This window comes from Botryllus schlosseri, chromosome 8, assembly GCF_051294905.1.
Source record: "Botryllus schlosseri isolate E-star chromosome 8, Bs_hap1, whole genome shotgun sequence".
Classification (NCBI taxonomy): Eukaryota; Metazoa; Chordata; class Ascidiacea; order Stolidobranchia; family Styelidae; genus Botryllus; species Botryllus schlosseri.
Window position 1 is genome coordinate 193129 of NC_137243.1, and position 19539 is coordinate 212667.

The following is a 19539-nucleotide window of genomic DNA, read 5'->3' on the forward strand; positions in this document are numbered from 1 at the left end:
GGTGGGGCAAGGGCTGCGAGCGACTTTTATCAACATGACGTCACAATGGCGTTTTCCAACGTAAAAAAGTAACTTTATGATGGTCACATGAATTTCCCGACAACAGTGATTTTAACGTAGGTGCCGCGAGAGGTTTGCCGGTGAGCTGTGACTTGAAGTGTGGTAACTATAGAAATTTAACATGGAACGGCAACGACCGATTTTGCAGCTTCGTTCCGCTTCGCCGAGGCTGGAGTAGAGAATTGTTTTGCGCAAGCGACTGTAGGATTTCTGGCATTTCAAAAGCTATCTTCCCGAGCGCAGAAATTACTGAATCTGGTCTTGATCGAAAGCTACTGTTGCACCGATTCCGAAAATATAAATTAAAATAATGACCAAGCACTGATCCACCAACAATCCGTCCTCCAAGTCTGAATAACGGCATTGTTCGAACAATCGGAGAGTCGCAACGGGTCATTGTTACGGTCATTGTGTTGCGGTTGCCCGATTGTTCTGAACAATGCCGATATTTCAGACTTGAAGGACAGATTCTAGGTGGATCAGTGCCTGATCAATATTTTAATTTATATTTTCTGAATCGGTGTAACAGTAGCTTTCGATCAAGACCAGATTCAGTAATTTCTGCGCTCGGGAAGATAGCTTTTGAAATGCCAGAAATCCTACAGTCACTTACGCAAAACAATTCTCCACTCCAGCCTCGGCGGAGCGGAACGAAGCTGCAAAATCGGTCGTTGCCGTTCCATGTTTAATTTCTATATTGGTAACAAATGTTTTATTCATTTATTTTTAATCAAAGGATTATTTTACAAAATGTACGTGAACTAAGAATCGTCCCTATGCCACGAATCAAGTATCAGGTCATCCTTAGTAGCATGCGTTTTGATTTCATGGTAGAGTTATAGATTACGCAAATCGATAGACCCTAAAATCCGACCGTCACCCCAAATTCGAAATCCGGATCCAGTCCGGCCAGGTAAAAAAACATTGAAATCCTGCTCCGGCTCCTGAACCGGACTGTGGCCATCTCTGGTTACGACCAGGTGATAATAGGCAACCAAAGCGGAGGCACCCGGCGTACGATTGGACAACTTCTGGACCTCTCATTTTCGCTCTAAAGGCAACTGCGTAAACTACGTACGGAATAAAGATTCAATACGATTCATGTTCGCACTTGACTTGACCCAGTGGTTCTTAACCTTGCTCCCAGCGCCCCCCAGGGGGCGCTGGCGATTTTGAAGGGGGGCGGAAACGCTCAGGGGGCGATATGGGGGGCGCTGGACTCAGGGGGGCGGTATGGGGGGCGCTGGAGAAAAATGGCTTCGCAGTATATGATGTGTTGATAGGGCATATCCTTAATGAGTATTCAGAACAAATTAACACCGAAAACTTCGTTATATATAGCCTTCAAAGTACATATAGGTTTAATTGTCCATGGGCGCCTAAATGACGGCCACCGAATGTTCCTGTCTTGGCAATCTGAACCCCCAGAACACGAATTCCATCTGGCAGGGAAAAATTATATGCCAGTGAAGAAATACCAATTTGAAATCGTGTGTGTCTCTTAGTTTAGTACGATTGGGCGACAGGGATATTCCTGTTGGGCAATATCCCTGTTATGCGATTCTATATTTTTTGATATTGCAGACATGAGGTCACGAAATAACATCATGCAACGAAGTCATATTAACGGGTTCACCCGCCCAAATATGTATAATTATTAGTTACGGGCCCTACAGTTTCCAAGACACCTCACAATGCTCGCTTCAAGTTTTGATGAGTCTGCGCACACTCAACAACTCACTGCGCAGACCCTTGGACAAGAGTGCGTAACGACTAAAAAAAAGGTCATATCTTCGGATTTGTTGTGAGCAACGTAGATTTTCTGTGCGCAGAGACGGTGTCAGCACTGCGCACGTGCGCATGCGCAGCTTTGAGGGAACATTGCATCTCACTCAGCTCTACCGGTAAATCTGGTAACGTGAGCAGAGAGGACAAGAAATTGATAGCAATATATTTGCAATCCCCGGTCTTACTGACCGATTTTAGCATGAATTATCGAAAGTTTTTGCGCTTCGCACTGGCTCGCAAAACAGAACAGCTGATTCCGTGGCAAAAGCGAACAGCGTGAGGGGGGCGGTCGGTTTATCACCCTATGGGAGCCCAAGACCCAAGTTTTTTCGGGGGCCTGACGAAGTGACGTTTCGTTCCTGCAAACGGGTATACGCCCGATGATGTATAATTATTATTGAGGGGTCCTACCTTTTCAAACACACATCATTTAGCTCTACCGGTAAATCTGTTTACGAGGATAAAAATTGATCTCAATATACATGCAATTCCCGACCATATTGACCAATTTCAATCATTAATTAGTGAAATTTTCCGCGCTTCGCGCGTCTAAGCGAGAGTGTATCAGCAAATAGCGGACAGTCGAATGGGGGTCTGGGGGTGAAGTCCCCGGAAGTTTGGTTTATCACCCGATGGGGCCCAGGACCAACGTTTTTTGTTTGGGGGGGGGCTGACGAAGTGCTGTTACGGCCCTGGTAACGAATAATTTTACCTACAGGCTCACTCAGCGCTACTGGTAAATCTGATTACGTGGGCTGAGAGGATAAAAAGTTTATAGCGACTTATATATGTAATTACCGGGTGGCTCGGCTCTGAAGACTTTGTCATATCGAGCCTCCCGTCTACCTTGCATGTCGCATTTCACTGTGACATTTTTGTAGTGTTATGTTGATATGTAATGTATACGAATAAAGATTCTCTCTCTCTCTCTCTTACCACCTATTCATTCATGCATTATAGAAGATTTTGGTACCTAGGGCGACCAGGCCACACAAACTTTGCTGACCATCGAAATCACGTTATGGGGTTCGTGGGGGCGAAGCCCCCAGAAGTTTGGTTTATCACGCTATTGGTGCGCAATGCATTCGTTTATAAGGGGGGGGGGTTGACGAAGTGCTGTTACGGCCCTCCCTCCCTCTTACTTATTGTCTTTATTACATTCCTCACAATATGAAGTTGGGGGGCGCTGGAGCACGATAATTTTTGAAAGGGGGCGCTGGACGAAAAAAGGTTAAGAACCACTGACTTGACCTGACTAATTCCAATGACTAGAACTCGAGAGATTGCGTAAGCCTAACTGGAAAGGTCAACGAGTTCGGACACATACGCAATTGTTATCTCATAGATTGGGCCTGTCATATTGAATCCAGAACATCAATTTGAATGGTCTTTGAAGAACTAAGGACAGCAGCCTCGGAACTTCGGTCTCGGAACAACGTAGGACATTTTGGCCTTGAAACTGGAGACTGTGACACAACACATACGGCTTACTGTCTATAAGTCTGCTGCGAAATCGCCGTTGGAAAATATATTAATATATAAATACATGAATAAAAGCCGTAACTTAGTATACTGTTACAAGAAATCATCGAGAAGTAGCATACGCAATCTCATAACCCATTCCGGTATGGTACACTGTCAAAATCAATGCAAACAGACGAACACCGAACTTTGAGTAAAATAGATCGAGGAATAGGCTGATCGAATGATCAGCTGTTAGCCGACATCGAAAGTGAAATAGCTATCGCAATTGACAGGGGATTGTAAGCAAATGGTTTGAAGGCCACAATTTCACAGTGAAATGGACATTGGCGAACATAAAATTATGTGAATATTTGAATGCAAACCGAGAATCTTGGTTAGCTGTTTCATGCGATCATCGAGATATACCATTGGAAATATCATCACCGATCTCGTTATGGAACGCAGACTATAGATTAGCACAGACCGACACCGGCTTTTGCGTGAGATCCGCAATGACGTAGGTAGGCTAAGTATCAGATCAGCGCGCATCTCTACCATACTCGACCTCGAAAACGAAATAGCTGCCTCAATCATTGAGTGTCAACTTTAAGACTTGGCACCGCGTTCGATACTAAAATCAAGACATACCGTGTGAAAGCTCATGACAGATCTAGGTATGGAACATCGTTAAAATCAATAGAGACCAATAACGGCTTTTGCGTAAATTTGTTGGCGATAAATGAAGAGTCAGCTCTTACTCGACTTTGGAAACGAAATTACCACCCACATAGTTCAGTGACAAACTTAAAACTTGTTACAGCGGTCGATACTAACACTTACCGTGCCAAATGTCATGACCGATCTCGGTATAGAACATCGTCAAAATCAATGGAGACCAATACCGGATTTTGAGTAAAATCTGTTTGCTGTACTATGTACATGATAGATCAGCACACACTGAACTTCGGAAACGGAATTACTACCATTATCTTTAAGTAGCAAGCCTGAAACTTGGAGCAGTGTTAAATACTACCTTCACGACATATCATACCAAGTTTCAAGAATTATCATGGTGCGAAACACCGTCAAAATCGACCTATACCAGCAAAGGTCGACTCAACGCATATTACGGTAACCGAGTTCAGATATAGATACGATTGTTACATCACACCTTAGGGGCGAGTAGGCATATTTGCCCCGGTTGCTCGGCCATTTTACGAATAGGAGAGAGTAAATCACCGTTTCTTTATTGTGCGCGGCTTTGAGAGAATAGATAGTGAAAGCTTGTTATGAGCGCTACCGGGGCAAGCCCCGGCTAGGCATTCACAAAGCGAAAACACAGAAGAGAATTCGATTTTCGCAGAGACTTCGCTATGTATGGGCGTTTGCAAGCGAAAGCACAAGAAGAACGCGGGTTTCGTTGTGATCTCGGTATATATTGATTGCTGTGAGTCTATAAATGGTTAAATTGTTATTGAACAGAATTTTAGGTGGGGCAATGCCCCAGTTGCCCTATAGGACGAGCCGCCACTGGTGTGCAATGAGCATGCCTCCTTTTTAGATCGACTAGGCCAGGCCGGTGTCTGATTTCAAAGACTACTCCATGTCGTTCGACAACTTCCTGTCTTTTCATTGTATCGCAGTCTTATGGTGTAGGCTATTCAAATGATAATAATAAGTCGAATCGAACTCGAACATTTTTCCAATGCAATTATTATGATAAATTCAAGATTTTCGCACTGTAGGAACTCCGTGATTACCGGTTTTCGTGGAATCAAATTTGATGTGCAAGTGCAACGTTTTTTTTGAGGCAACCCGACGACTTAATCGCCCAACAAGCAAGATTGATTTTTTTCTAACAGCCCTACACAACACAAAACGTCCAGCCCAGTCTTTTCTATCAAGCAACTTGAAGAAATACAAATAAGGCGTCGCGGATCCCTTGTTGAGAATCACTGTGCTAGACAAAATACCAAAAATGAGGCGACTTTACTATTCTTCAAAGCTCCAATGAAGGCCTGTCTTGGAGGTCCTGGTCGTAAGTCATAATAGGACTAGATCGAGCCATGAGCATTGCGCAATGGCTCGAGTACGGGTTGCGTCAACACTCAAATAGACCCGAGTCAAGCCGACAAGATAGCGTAATGGTGAGCGTCCGGCTCCTTGATCGGTAAGTCGTGGGTTCAATCCCCGACCGGGTCAGACCAAAGACCTGAATTAATAACACTGGTATCCATGACTTCCCCGCATGGCGCTCATGCACTATTGGAATAGCATGGAGGGGTGGTGCATGACTTAGAAAGGCATACAAGGCTATATCTGCACCTCCTTGTCCAGCGGCATATGTAGTAGAGGTCGACCGATTATCGGCGCCGATATTTGGAACATTCTCGAATATCGGTATCGGCCAATCTAGGCCGATATTTTATATCTAACTACAATCTACCTTTCCTGAACTGATCTGCAATTCTGTATCATGTTTTGATTTTCGGGTTATCCCAAATTTCAACGAATGTTCACAATAAAGCAATAAGTCTTTTCGATTTCAGTTTTCTCGTTTGTTGTTCACCTTTCTGTGGCATGAACAAGTGCCACCTTGCCTAATATATAATATTTTTGGCGAAATAGTTCTCTGCTCCTTCCATATTAATATCGGCCTATGATATCGGTTATCGGCCTTGTGAGCGTCGAAATATCGGTATCGGCCTGTAAAAATCAATATCGGTCGACCTCTAATATGTAGTTATGCAGATCATGCACTCGAGGTATGCATATGCACGGATCGTGTGCATGTATATCTTGAGTCGATGTATATGCCGCAAAAAACATCAAGGACAAAAAGAAACGATGTCCTTTACCTTTCACCAAAAACCGCGACTCGAGTTATGGCTCGAATCATTACAACACTACATAGCTGTCAAATATGTATGTAAGGGCCCTTTAAATATGTAATTCATGTGAAACAATTCTTCAATAAACAAAAAAATGGAGTAACACTACAGAGAGTGCGAATGTAATTTTCAAATCTGTCGTTACACAGTAATGTCACAAGGTAGGTTGTACAACGTGCCAAGTAAGCAGAGCTTTTCGCCAACGCTCCATAATACAATTTTCCAGAGGCGACATTGTTTCCCGCAAGTGACGTGGAGTTTTCTGCCTGCAATCGACCTGAACAGGAACAGTGACGATCGCCTCCAGACCTATATCGCAATTGAAGAATTGCTCACCGTGAGTTTGACCTCTTTGTCCTGATGGATGAGACCGGCGTAATAATGCAAAACAAAATTGTCTACATGGGCCGTGGCGATATCTCGATGTAAACCGAAGAACAGGCTGAAGGTGTTGTCTTTCGCAACGACCCAAATGGGGTACCTGTTCGTGTTCGAGTAGCAGTCAACATTCCAATTACAAAATAAATCTGTAGTGACAGAACAAATGGCATAATATTGAAATAAACGAGTATGTTTTTGTCTGGCACGAGTCAAGGGTAATCGTCAGCAACTAGTAGAGATTTGGAAAAAACTTTGTATGCTAACAGACTTCACATATGGTCAGAGGTGGTCAAAGTAGTCACCGTCGCTACTCAAGTAGATGTAACGACGGAATTTCTACTCAAGTAGAAGTAGAAGTGGTGGTTCACAAGTAAGTAAGTAAGTAGGTATTCTACGCTTATTTTTGCCTACAAAACTGAAAACTATCAAGTAGGAGTAGTCTAAAATCATACCTACTTGAAAACTAGTGTGAGTAGGAAAAATCTACTTCAAGTACTTCAAAAAGTAGAAGTAATTCGTTACTGACCACCTCTGCATATGGTGATACAATTGTCAACATACAAGTTCTTTTCAAATCTCAACAATAGTTGCTGTGCTGATGATTGCTCCTGATTTGTGTCAAACGGAAATATTCGGGCTCGTTTAAATATGAATAAACCAATTTGCTGTGCGATTCAGAATGCAGGCGGAATGCACCAGTTCTGTTGGTGAATCATTCCATCGCTTTCTTTTTATACTCTCTTCTTTACTGTTCATTCAGTGTGCATGCCTCCTCTTAACATATCCTAGGCCAAGGTGGGTGTCTGATTCCATAGACTACTCCAAATTGTTTCGACATCTTCCTGTCTTTTCATTGTATCGCATTTTTGTGGTGTATTGAACTGATAAATTTGCTAATAAACCAATGATGATGATGATGAACAACAAGAGATTGCCATAAAATGAAAATATAGGTGTGTTAGAATGGCTTGTAGAATAGGGTGAAGTGAAAATGACTTTTTTTTTAAATAGAAAAAGGGGGTTCTTAAATCCCGACAAATGAGCTCAAACTTCAATAAAAATTGAATTTAGGGAATTGCCCCCATTTTCCAGCCGGTAATCCCCCAATTTCTGCGCGCGAGGGGGTAAAATTGCAAATCTCGGCAGCCGCTGATTGTAGAGTCATGATATATAGTTAAAAAGCTGCAGAAATAGCATATTTATATAGGTCCTAAGAAGAAATTTTTCTTTTTACAAAACAAGCTTTGGCAAAAAAAAATGGTAAAAAATGCGGATAACCGGAGGAGTAACTACATACTCAAATGTGTTGGGGCTGTGGGGAGCCCATCCTGGTGACGTGAGGTAGCAGTTGTTTGCATCCGAGGTGAATACAAGACTGCAATAACAAGATCAGTGTCCAACAGGGATGCTCGGCGGGTTGTCGTTAGCGGGCCGGGGCGTGCCGCTGACAGCGCCCAATTGGCTTATCTAGCTAGAATATGGCTGTGGAAGGAAACCCTGAGAAATTGGGGGGTTGCCGGCTGGACAATGGGGGCAATCCCCTACATTCAATTTATATTGAAGTTTCAGGTCATTTGTCGGGATTTAAGAACCCTCTTTTTTCGATTTAGAAAAAAAGGTCATTTTCACTCCACCCTATTCTAGAAGTCTTTCAATCAAATGCTCGCCCGGGTCTAGAACAATGAAATAAGATGCACGAGGACAGAATGAAAAGCATCTGAAGATAACATGAATGGACATTGGACAAGCAATGAGAATGAAGTGGCATAAGTCGTTAGACAAAATATATGTCGGCACGTGGTCCGGTAACAGGACTGGGGGAAAAATGACTCCTGCCTAGTAGGAGAGATGATTTTTCGAGTGCTGAAATGATACGCCAATCAACGAGAATTATACTTTCAATACTCTTCTACCAACGTGGGAGTCCTAAAACCCCGATTCGTCGTATCACAGCATTTAAAACATAGAGCACGAATCTACACATGATACTGATACTACATTTCTGTATAGTCATGAGCACAGTTGGGTCAATTACATTAATTCACTTCAATTACAATCACTATTATAATTACTTCATTGCATGATTCAATTACAATTACTGTTAAACATGTAATTGATTCGGTTGAGAGGTGCTGTTTGACAACTGTAGCGACCTAATCAGCAACAATCTCAAGCTATTCATGTTTCATTCATGATACGTAGAACAGCCTACCCTTTAATTAAAATAGAACGTATTCAAACAACTCCTAATCATGAGCACTGAAAAATACGAACACAAAAAATTCTTTAAGCGACTATTAACAATCAAAAGTTTGAGCGACTTGCAGTGACTAACAACGAATAGGCTACAAGACAGTCAATGTGATGTAATCAAACGAATACTCAGAGCTGAGTAAGGCAAATGAAATGTAATTGGTATGGTGTGAGCGATAAGGATGATAAAGTGTGTAAAATTAAAATGAATGCAAAAGTAAAGAAGCTCCTGATTACTACAAATTAAAAAATTTTGGTTCACATTTACATTTTCACTTGCTCAAAAACTTTTACATTGCATTTGATGAGCATTAGGGTGCGGAAAGTTTCCGGCCCCTGTAAATTTGGCTAAGATTGGAGGTAAGATTGGGATAACATCTCTACAAATGCGTAATCAAGTTTGATGAAGCCTCGGTTGAACGCATGAATTTCTTTTTGCATTTGTTGCAGCAAGCCTCAGTACTGGTAAGAGATTAAAATTAAGATTAAAACTATGATCGTGGTGTAGGATATACAGTCCATCCTCAAGATTACCAGACCACGACTGACCTATCGATCTCGCTTCCCATGACATGCCGCCCTATTTCTTGTCGCTTCCTTCTCTATGCTATCTTCTTTACTTTCATTCAGTGTGCATGCCTCCTCTTTACATCGCCTAGGCCAAGGTGGGTGTCTGATTCCATAGAAAACTCCTAGTCGCTTCGACATCTTCCTGTCTTTTCATTGTATCGCATTTTTTGTGGTGTATTGAACTGATAAAATTCCTAATAAACCAATGATGATGATGATGATGATGGTGCAGCACAGGTTTCAGAAGAGTTTATTTGCTGTTCGTCCATTTTTGAGCTATTAAGATTTAGTTTACCCCAGTGGTTTTCAAACTTTTTTTTGGACACGCCCCGCTTTTATGACTGTGAAATATTTCGTGTCCCCTTATCGCCATATGACACAATGAAACCAGAATGTTAGCAATCCTAACAGATAGTTTGATGGCATCGAAGGTTATGATGGTTGATGAGAGAATTCTCCAATACGAAATTCAGACTATACACGGAGCAATAACTATGAAATGGACGTAAATCGCGCCAAGCACGGATATTTTTTTCAGCTGATCGGAGCTTCGCGCTGCCCTTCAGATGCTTTCACGCCTCCCAAGCGGCGCGCCTACAGTTTCAGAACCACTGGTTTAGCCTATATTGTAATTCACTAAGTTTTATATTGTTATTGAAGTATGGGAAACAGTTTAGCATGGCTCAATTAGTGAACGAGGCACGCATAGAACACCCATGTAAATAGGCTAATTATTTTATGCTGTTATTGTCAGGTTTCAATAACAATGTAATTGGAATTGTGATTGGGCAAAATTTTTATCAAATTCCGATTACACAAAATGAAAACGATTCAATTAAAATTACGATTACATGAAAAAATGTAATTGTTTACATTCAGCTCAATTACAAATTACAATTGATCCAGCTCTGGTCGTGAGAAACCCACAGCGATGTCACCAAGTCTAATGAAGAAGAATTGGTCGAAAAAAATATCGAAATCATGTTTATGCGCCGTAAAGAGTGTTACTATGATAGAGGACACAGAAACAAATGCTCAATCCATGATAGAATCACTCCGGCACTCGATTTTTCCCAGCGGTAATGGAGACAGGTCGAGTCACTTTTAATTTCCAGGTAATTACGATCATACCTGGGATGAGTAAGGTTGTTTCCAACAGGCTTTGCGTTTCCCGTGTTCACTGCCAAGAATCCAACGTCAGACTGCGAAGTAATGCCTCGATGAACAGCGGACGCATCAGCGGCGATCCTACGGTCGTCAAACATGTTTGATGAAGCGGATCCAGTGAGAAAAAGGTTCAGTAGCTCCTACAAGAGGAATAACCTTCCGTCAGTTCTCTCATTCCAGCCCTGGACCACAAGTTTTATTTTCTTGACTCTACGAACTAGAGTAGGAGAGCCAGAAAATTTTAGCTTTTTCGAATTAGATTAAAATTAGAAGGATACCAGTAGCCAGTTTTTAGATCATTCGATCAGAATTAGATTTATATCTACAGTTTCTTACAAACTGAATTAGAATTCGATTTATAGGTACAGTTTTTTTGCAAATTAGATTTGAATTAGAAAGATAGCTTCAGTGTTTTTCCAAACTAGACAAGAATTACAATTTCTAAAGCAGAAAAAATTCTAAATCGAGAAATGCAACATAATCAAGTTCATTGACACAAGCACGAGAATGACAAACGCTTGCAGTTGTACCCTTTCGATAGAGCTCAATACGATCGATTCCTGGGCTTTTATCAACAGAAAAGTAAGCTAGTGTATCTGAATACAATACGGCAATAACACAGAGTTAACGCAGATACAACGAACAGAAACGATACCCAACCTAACTGGCGCAGAATGAAATGAATAGTCACGACGTTAAGCTAATCAGAAACCAAACAACATAAACACCCTCTAGTGGTCCAAAGGTACCGAATCACCACACTTGGTGCATTTTGTGCGGTACAGTTCTCCGGTAGCATTTTCAGACGAAGCAGAACTTGAATTAGAATTAAAATGTGAGCATAATACATGTCACAAATTAGAATTCGACCACCAGCATTTCGCTCCAATGAGTCCACTTTAACAACTATTATTATCTAGTTGTCAGCCGTGACGTACCACTGTGCTAGAACAATTTTTGCCGAGAAGGCAATTGGTTCGTTCGTCCATATCCAGCAGAACCTCGCTGATGCCACGAGACAAGATGACAGAGTAGAGAAGAGAGATCGCCGCACCGTGACTGTATTCAAAGTGACCGATATGTTCGTAGACTGTTGCATGCAGTGACTCTACAGTGGTACATGGAGTCTGAAAAAACAGGATCTGTGAGGATCATGATTGGCGAGGCACTGACCTTCTACAGTCAGATTTATGAAGATATGTTCTGAAAGGGGCAGCTGATTCAGTTAGCTACCTGTTTCCAATCACAACTACACGATTCACATCACACCCTCAGTTTGCGAAGTCGACATAACGCATTGTATAAGTGCACTGGAATTGTTAGCTAACCAGTAGGCTCTGTGCCTCACCTCTCCTTTCACGCTATATTTTTTAACAATAAAAATGCATCTTCCGTGATTTTGTATGTTAACATCAGGGATATCTAGAAGTTCTAGATATCCCTGGTTAACATGTTCCAAAATTAGTCTTTCATGAACACTGATGGAAAATACACATAATGATTGGTGTTATAATCATTAAATGTGTCGCTATTATTTTACTCATCACAACCACAGGTGAGGCACTGCCTCACTACCTCCCATGACCGCACGTCACTGCAAAGAATGATATTTTAAATCGCAACAGGAGCGCGTTGCTTTGGGAGTGTCAATTTAGTCGGAGTCGTTAGCTATATCTGAGTAGTTGAAGAGACTGTTTGGGTTACAGAACTCCAAATATGGTACAAAGAATTAGGGGTTGAATAGATTTACGCAATATGTTATTAAAATATACACTTGAGTAGCATGAACGTCGGATACTATCATGACTCTTAACAGGAAACAATTCATTATTCTCTGCACAAGTGGAATGACATAAGGGGTCGAGAGCCACATTAGAGCTACCAAGTAGAGTGAAATATTTTCTGGTAGAGTCGAGATTGTTACTGACAATGGCAAAATATTGTAATATTCTACTTTAGTAGTAGGCGAGATCAGGGTTGTAACCAAGTCACAAGGTTCCGAGTCACACGTCAATCTCACTTTAATCGTTTTGACTCGAGTCAAGTTGAGTCATTTTCCATTCACCACCTCGTCAAGTCTGAGTCCAATTCAACTAGTATAGGGTCGAGTCCGAGTCATTATGTCGATTGTTCCGTTTTTAGTTCAATCTGGTTCAACCACTTTTTCAACTCTGCTTGAGTGAAATAGAATGGCTCGTATTCATAATATCGTCATGTTCCTCAAGGCGTAACAGTTTCTGGCCCTATTTTCCAAGTATCAGGACTGATAGACGAAATACCAATCATGTGGTGACTTTACTGTAGCGTATAAATTCAATGCTCAGAAACCTCATCTCTCAACCGACTCGACTCAACCCTTCGTGATCGGCCGGCCTACTGACCAAAGGTTTACTGCATCCATAAAAATACCGATAAAATGCCATCCATAGGGCTTAAATCAACGCCCAAAATATAGCGTAAACCTGAAGTAGCCACCTAGCGGACTGAGACACTCGCACGGCTCACACGCGAGACGGAATGGCGTAATGCGAGGAAATGTTGTCAATTTTTTGAAAATGGGAGATAATTTTGTTCTTCAATTTATCCTCACGTCATTCATATGGCTTCTATTGGTATATGACCACATGATTGTTCTCCGCAAAAATGTCTACGTTCCAACGAGCCATTACACGCTACTATAACGCTTCACAGCCCAGCGCTACGATATTGGAAAGAGAGAGAAGACAAGCTGGACTTGCGCGACCACCGCCGATAAGTAATCAATTACGTAATCGCGTATTCTCGCTGAAGGCAACGCGCTTGTCCAGTTCTACGTAACATAATAGGCACTGCCCTGGCGAAATTGCCTAAGTTATATATCTCCCTGCTGTTGAAGTGTTATCAGCTTCAGTTGATTATTGTGTGTAACTTACAACTGCAATAAGGCAATCCAAGTGAACATATATTGGTGTATCCTTATTCGACACTGCCCATATGCGTTTGAGAATTCATTTTACACGATACAGTATTGCTTCATTTCACATCCATTTGAACTGTCTTCTATAGCGCGAATGTTTTACGTATGATCAACACTATTCATATAAGTCAACAGTAACTTCCTATGCCATCTAAAACAGACATAGGCTGCCTCTATGTGATGTTGTTATTACAAGCTCGGCTACCGAAATAGCCTAACTTGCACGCTTATTTGTTCAGTGTTAGGGCTGGTGTCGATTGTCTTATACAAAGCTAAGCTCCATGATACGGATATTGATGGATATGCCAGGATAAAGGCTAACTATATGTATTATTTGCAATTGCCCGAAGCAATCATACATATGTCTGAAACCGCAACCAGCCAGGTGCTCTTACGCAGCCATGATTTTCACTTGGCAAGGTATTGCTTTCTTTCGCGTCAATTTGAAACATCTTCTACGTGCTAATCTTCGATATAAGGGCTTTCACACAATGGTATGGACTACAACAAGTCGTGGAAGATAACTGTAATTGGTTATATGAGGTCTAGAACGGAAGGTACAATGGTTTACATTTCAGGCGTTCATTCAAGAAAACATCGTTACAAATTCAATTTTGCTGGAAACGTTTATGCGTGTTCACTGTCCAATCTTCATTTCAAACAGGATATATATTGATATAATAGATTATACATGGTCCGATGTATGCGTATTCATTTGAGCTATCCTTATAAAACGATTGTAACAGTTTATGACCAATACAGGTCTAGCTATTTTGGATTAAATAAAGACTCCTCTGTGTTAAACAGTGGCGGTCCAGTATACTGGACAGCCAGTCGCAAAGGGTTGATCATTGGATTTCGAGTACTCGACCATTGTGCCCATCCCTGCTTTCTAACTCACAACACTCACCATGACGATATATTCCGATACTCCATCATAGGGAAAGCTAGGGCCTGGTTTGAAGCTCTGCGTCGCGCTAATCGTGGCCACAATCGCACGGAAAGAACGTCCTGCTTTCCACAGCATCTCAATGATGGATTCTGCCAGGCAGCTGGTTCGGAGACCTTCCGAAACGTTGAGGACCGACTGATCGCGACTTTTCACCTCTTTGCCGTTGTTGCCGACTTTGCCGAAAATCATATGCTTGAGGACAAAACCCTGAAATTGAACCGTTGCGGACTGGTACCAAGCAGTCTTAAATCGCAACTTGTTCTTGACTCGACTTGAGTCAATTTGTGTATTGATTCGACTTGTAGTTAGGTCATTGCACATCGCATAATTATGACCCGACAAATTCTATATGATTTAATCAAAAAATAGGCCTGAAAACTGTATTTCATGTTTGAATAAACATGTTTAGAGTGAGAAAAATGAGTGCATTATGAGTCCAAGGCGCTCAACATCACCAGAGTTTCTCAAAAGTGAGATGAACCTGACTTGAACTCGGACTCGAGTCTTAACTATATGACTCAGACTCGACTCGTTGATCCCTAACTTGGACTTGACTCGAAAACGACTTTACTCGACTCGAGTCAAAACAATGAAAGTCAAATTGACTTGAGACTCGGCCAAATATCGTCCACCATATTTGGGTTTATGCAGTATTGTTATAACAATAAAATGATAGAACACACAATAAACATGATAGTACCATATTACATATTCAGTTAATGTGATGTTTAAGCTTGTTTATGCTGCTTTGGTGGTGCAGGGAAGTGTATGATCTCATGACACTTGGTGCTGTACGAGTATTTTTACTTGATTCTAATTAATTTATTTTCTTATAGTGGGAGGTGATAAATTTTACTCAAAAATGATTAATTTTTTCAGGGCCTATGCTGAAAAAAACTCATAGCCCTAAGTATGGGAGAATCGGTGTTGCTATCATTCTAATTCTAATCTAATTTGGAGAAACTGAAGATTTTTCAGTGGACCAAGTCTGACCTGAACAATCGTCACAATTGCGCATGGGCCTCCTTTCTTCTGTATGAGCCCGTACCTTAGTCTGTTTGTTCGTTCGTCTTGACAATCGCGGAACGTGAATGCTTGTTTAATCCAAGCGTCGTTGAAGGTACGCGAGTAGGTCGGCCCAAAGATAAGTTTTCGAAGGCGCACCGCCGTGTCGTAGTCGAGCGGCTGAGCCTTTTTGGTGACTTTGAATTCGACTTTTTTGACTTTGGGCCGGGGTTTGTTTTTTGCCGTGACGGCAACTTTCAAGTCCCGCCATTTCTTACGCGGATTCGATTCTGGCTGCTCCTCCAGCAGTGTGTCGTCATAGCCTGTTGACAAAAAGTGTAATGAAAGCATCGATTACCAGGGTGGACTCGGTAATTCTAAAGCCGTTTAATCGGAATAATTAGAGGAAATGCCTGTCATTTAATGCTCATCTGGTTTTCCTGAAGCCAAGCCAAGTTTGCTGCACGATACACTCGATACAGTTCACCTGTAGCTTTTCTAGGAAAACTAGAAATTCGATAATTATATGTCTTGGAAATTAATAATACATGTAATCGAGTGAAAATTCCGTTTCAAAAATTCATTTCAACACCACCTCCGCCAATACCTGCCAGCCAACGTAGGCATCTCTCTTCCACCATATCCGACACATCGCTTAGGTTCTTCAATGCCAGCGAACTCGATTCTACCGTGTTCTTTTCTTCCAATTTAACTTTCTTTTTGGTCTGCATCGCGGTTTTCTGAACATCAAGTAATATGAGAGAAGTCAACTGAGAGTGTGAGCTCACGCGATGACTCTTAATTACTGAGCGTTCTCTCCTCTACTCACTGGAAAGTTTCTCGACATAGTAGCTAACTCATCCATGTTTTCTGAATCAACTGATTTTCTCGTGCCTGATCTCATCTCGTCAGCCTCTGAAACTTTGAAGATCGCTCTCTTTGGTTGAACGCTCAATGCCCTTTCTTTTGAAGAAGGCCTGACTGCATGGTAAAAACAATAATGTAGGCCTACAATTCGTACACCGGAAATCAGGGGCTCAAACATTTTTAACCGCGTACCTTCTCTATATACATGCATTTGTGGCTGTGATTGCAACATACATTCTGGCACTTGGCGATAACGAGGACACTAGAACTTTCCATTGAATTTCCTTGAAATAACTATGACTAATGTCAGGGTCAAAGTGAACCTGGTCTAGCGCAATGCAGAATCAGTTTGTCAGGAAATTCGGTTCACGGTAATGGTCGGCAGTCCCATAAAATATAGCATGCTTATCATTATGCGTAAGCGTTGTTCAAAAATAGATTTCTTCTTCAAATTTTACCGTCTATTCTAGTTAGGTTGGCTGTAAAAACGCTGCACAACAAATTTGGCTCAATTCCAACTAAGCGAAGTAATTGAAGTGAAGAATTTTGGATTTGAAAAAATATGGTGGTGTCAAAGTAGTCAAGAAAGCTACTCAAGTAGAAGTAGCGACGGAAAAAATCTACTCAAGTACGAGTAGAAGTACTTCTTCCATAAGCAACCTAAAACTACTTAAAGTAGAAGTAGAATTGACTGACTTTAAAAGTACTTAAGTAAGTAGTGAAAACGATCCTAATTTGTTCACATGGATTGTATAAAGGCGCAAATTGAGTTACGCGAAAGGTGACGAGCTTGATTCATATCAGCAGGTATCCAATTTTCGATATCATAAGCATTCGTCCACATCATGGGATGAAAATGATAGGATTAATATGGAAATGCGATACTTATCCTGTTTTCTTGAACAGCACTTTTTAGCAAATAGCATGGTATGGCGTCATCCCCCATTTTATAAGGTCCGTAGTTTAGTCAGAGCAATACGGAGAAGTTGTATAGGATACGATGTGAACACTTTGCACGATTAGTAAACGTTAATAAAAAATATAGTGGACCGTAAAACTGCCATATTGTGTAGCTTTATTTCAGGAAATTAAAGGCATTACTACACTTGCTTTTATACTTCAACATGTATGTTATCCAGACTAGAGAACTTATATTAATTATTATTCAAAGCATATGATACTGGGAATTGAAAATGGAAGATAAATACTAGTTCTAAAAGTGGAACACGTTTTTCATGCCTCTAGTCCAGAAAGTTTCAAAGGTGGTGTGCTAAAACAGTTCTAAAACTAAAACAAATATCAGAGTCCACTTTTTCAGGTTACGGCACGCCATGGACATGCTAGATTACGATATGACAGATGCTAGATTGCGAAACATCAGTTTCAAACGTTATGATGAGCCATATATATTGCGATGAATTATTTCATGTGGGCGAAGGGCGACAATGTGGTGCGAACTCAGGGATATCTAGTTCTAGATATCCCTGTGTGAACAGAACCACGCCAAGCCGCTACCTAAATTATATGCATCGATGCTTTCGTGAAATCATACTGGTAACGCCGCATATCCACTGCGTGCGACGAAAATTCTGGGCTTTACTCTACTTTTATGAAAGTTAAATGTTATTACTCCGTGAAAACAGCCCCCGAAATTCCTCAGGCTATCTTCCTGATAGGAAGATAGAACTACTTCTACTTGACAAACTGAAAATAGTGAAAAGTAAGTAAGTAGATCACAAAATATTATGAAGTAGAAGTAGCGAAGATCAGATCTACTTGAGTAAGTACCAGAAGTAGAGGAAAATACTTGAGTACTTCGAAAAAGTAGAAGTACTTCGTTACTGACCACCTCTGGTGGTATTTATGGTAGGAAATTCATCAATTATTTATTACAGATTTCAAATCCTAACTTCGCTTTTACTAGTTGGAATAGAGCCAAATTTGCTATGCATCGTTTTGTATACAGCTTAATTTCATGGGGTTACCAGTAAAATTTGAAAAATAAAGCTTTTTTTCATAAAGTTTACATTTTTCAATTCCAATAGCTTAGCTTCCACGGGTTGGAATTGAGCCAAGTTTGGTGTGCAGCGTTCTTTTTAGTCAACCTAACCACTCCCTGGAATAGCCAGTCAAATGTGAAGATAAAAAGTTATTTTTGAAAAACCCTACTGTGCATAAGCAAAACAATTAGGTTGAAATAGTACTAATGAAGTACGGCCTTCATGACAAGCTCATGTAGCCCTGTAAATCATCTCGTCTACCCCAGTATGAGAAACCCTACCTTAGATATACATTTACCTCGCGGGTGTGCAGATACGGGCCGGCTGTTGGCTGCCTGGTTGAAGCGTGGACTCTGCAAAACGTCCCATACGATCATTTCAACGACGCTTTGAAACGGTCGTAGCAAATGACTGTTCCTGCGAATGAGAGGCGCCACGTGCAAAGACTGAGCGAGTTGCGACCGATTGCAAATGCTTGTTTTTGTTCGCGGGGCTTCCACATCCAGTTTGGCGAGTGTCTGATACAGTCCCCAGTGTTGCAAAAACTCGCGCACGAGGCCGAGGGATGATTCTTCGATAACTCGACGCTGGGACTCGGAACTAACCGTCCAGGGAAAATTTTCCTGAAAATTGGCTTGAAGTTAAGACTGCCCAAAATACCGCTGATATCGGTCAACATAACAAGCTGGATGCAGAAGTGAATGAAATCAGCCGTCTGATTACTAAGGCATGACTATTCTGACTGCTTCGCAAACCATTCAAGTGCACATACCATCGTACTCTCGCTGATCAAATCCTGCCGAAGGATCCACCGATTTAACTTAAATATCTAAAGACTGATAGCCAGATACAGAGAAGTTTCCAAGTGTGAAAAGAATGTTCAAACACAAAGCAACATAATGGTGCGCGTTTGTCTCACATTTTAACACCGTGATAATTACGCAAATCACGACACGAGCCACAATTAAGAAAACGAAATATGACTCAGTTGGACTCAAGTCACTTTGTGTATTGATTCGACACATTCTCTATGTCTTTCCTGAAGTCTCGTGTATCTGGACAGATACTTGAAAAATATAACCAGAAACATTTTTTAGTGCCAAAGATATTTTAATAGTTTCTAGGTATGTTTGGGCTGCCGAGTCAGTAAATGACATCCATTTCTCGGAATTGGCTCTACTTTTT

General features: G+C 41.3%; 1 protein-coding gene across 2 annotated transcripts; it reads right to left on the minus strand.

The window, feature by feature from the left end:
- Positions 1–6242: 6242 nt before the first annotated feature.
- On the minus strand, positions 6243–19431 carry LOC145444016 (putative ubiquitin carboxyl-terminal hydrolase MINDY-4). Of its 2 annotated transcripts, XM_080321919.1 has the most exons (10): positions 19127–19431; positions 18653–18977; positions 16317–16468; positions 16095–16227; positions 15476–15810; positions 14441–14689; positions 11513–11701; positions 10539–10714; positions 6540–6684; positions 6243–6480 (listed from the first exon to the last, which is right to left on the minus strand). In XM_080321919.1, exons 1-10 carry the CDS (start codon positions 19127–19129, stop codon positions 6358–6360), a joined length of 1830 nt encoding a protein of 609 aa, XP_080178045.1. In that variant the 5' UTR covers positions 19130–19431; the 3' UTR covers positions 6243–6357. The 2 variants fall into 2 exon arrangements, with proteins under 2 accessions (XP_080178045.1, XP_080178046.1); XM_080321920.1 differs by lacking the exon at positions 14441–14689.
- Between the last annotated feature and the right edge of the window lie 108 nt (positions 19432–19539).

Coding starts and splice junctions, on each gene's coding strand:
- LOC145444016 (XM_080321919.1), bottom strand. Junction 15,811..16,094: donor ATGCCTACGTTGGCTGGCAG/GTATTGGCGGAG, acceptor TTTTGTCAACAG/GCTATGACGACACACTGCTG. Junction 6,685..10,538: donor AACAACCTTACTCATCCCAG/GTATGATCGTAA, acceptor GAACACGAACAG/GTACCCCATTTGGGTCGTTG.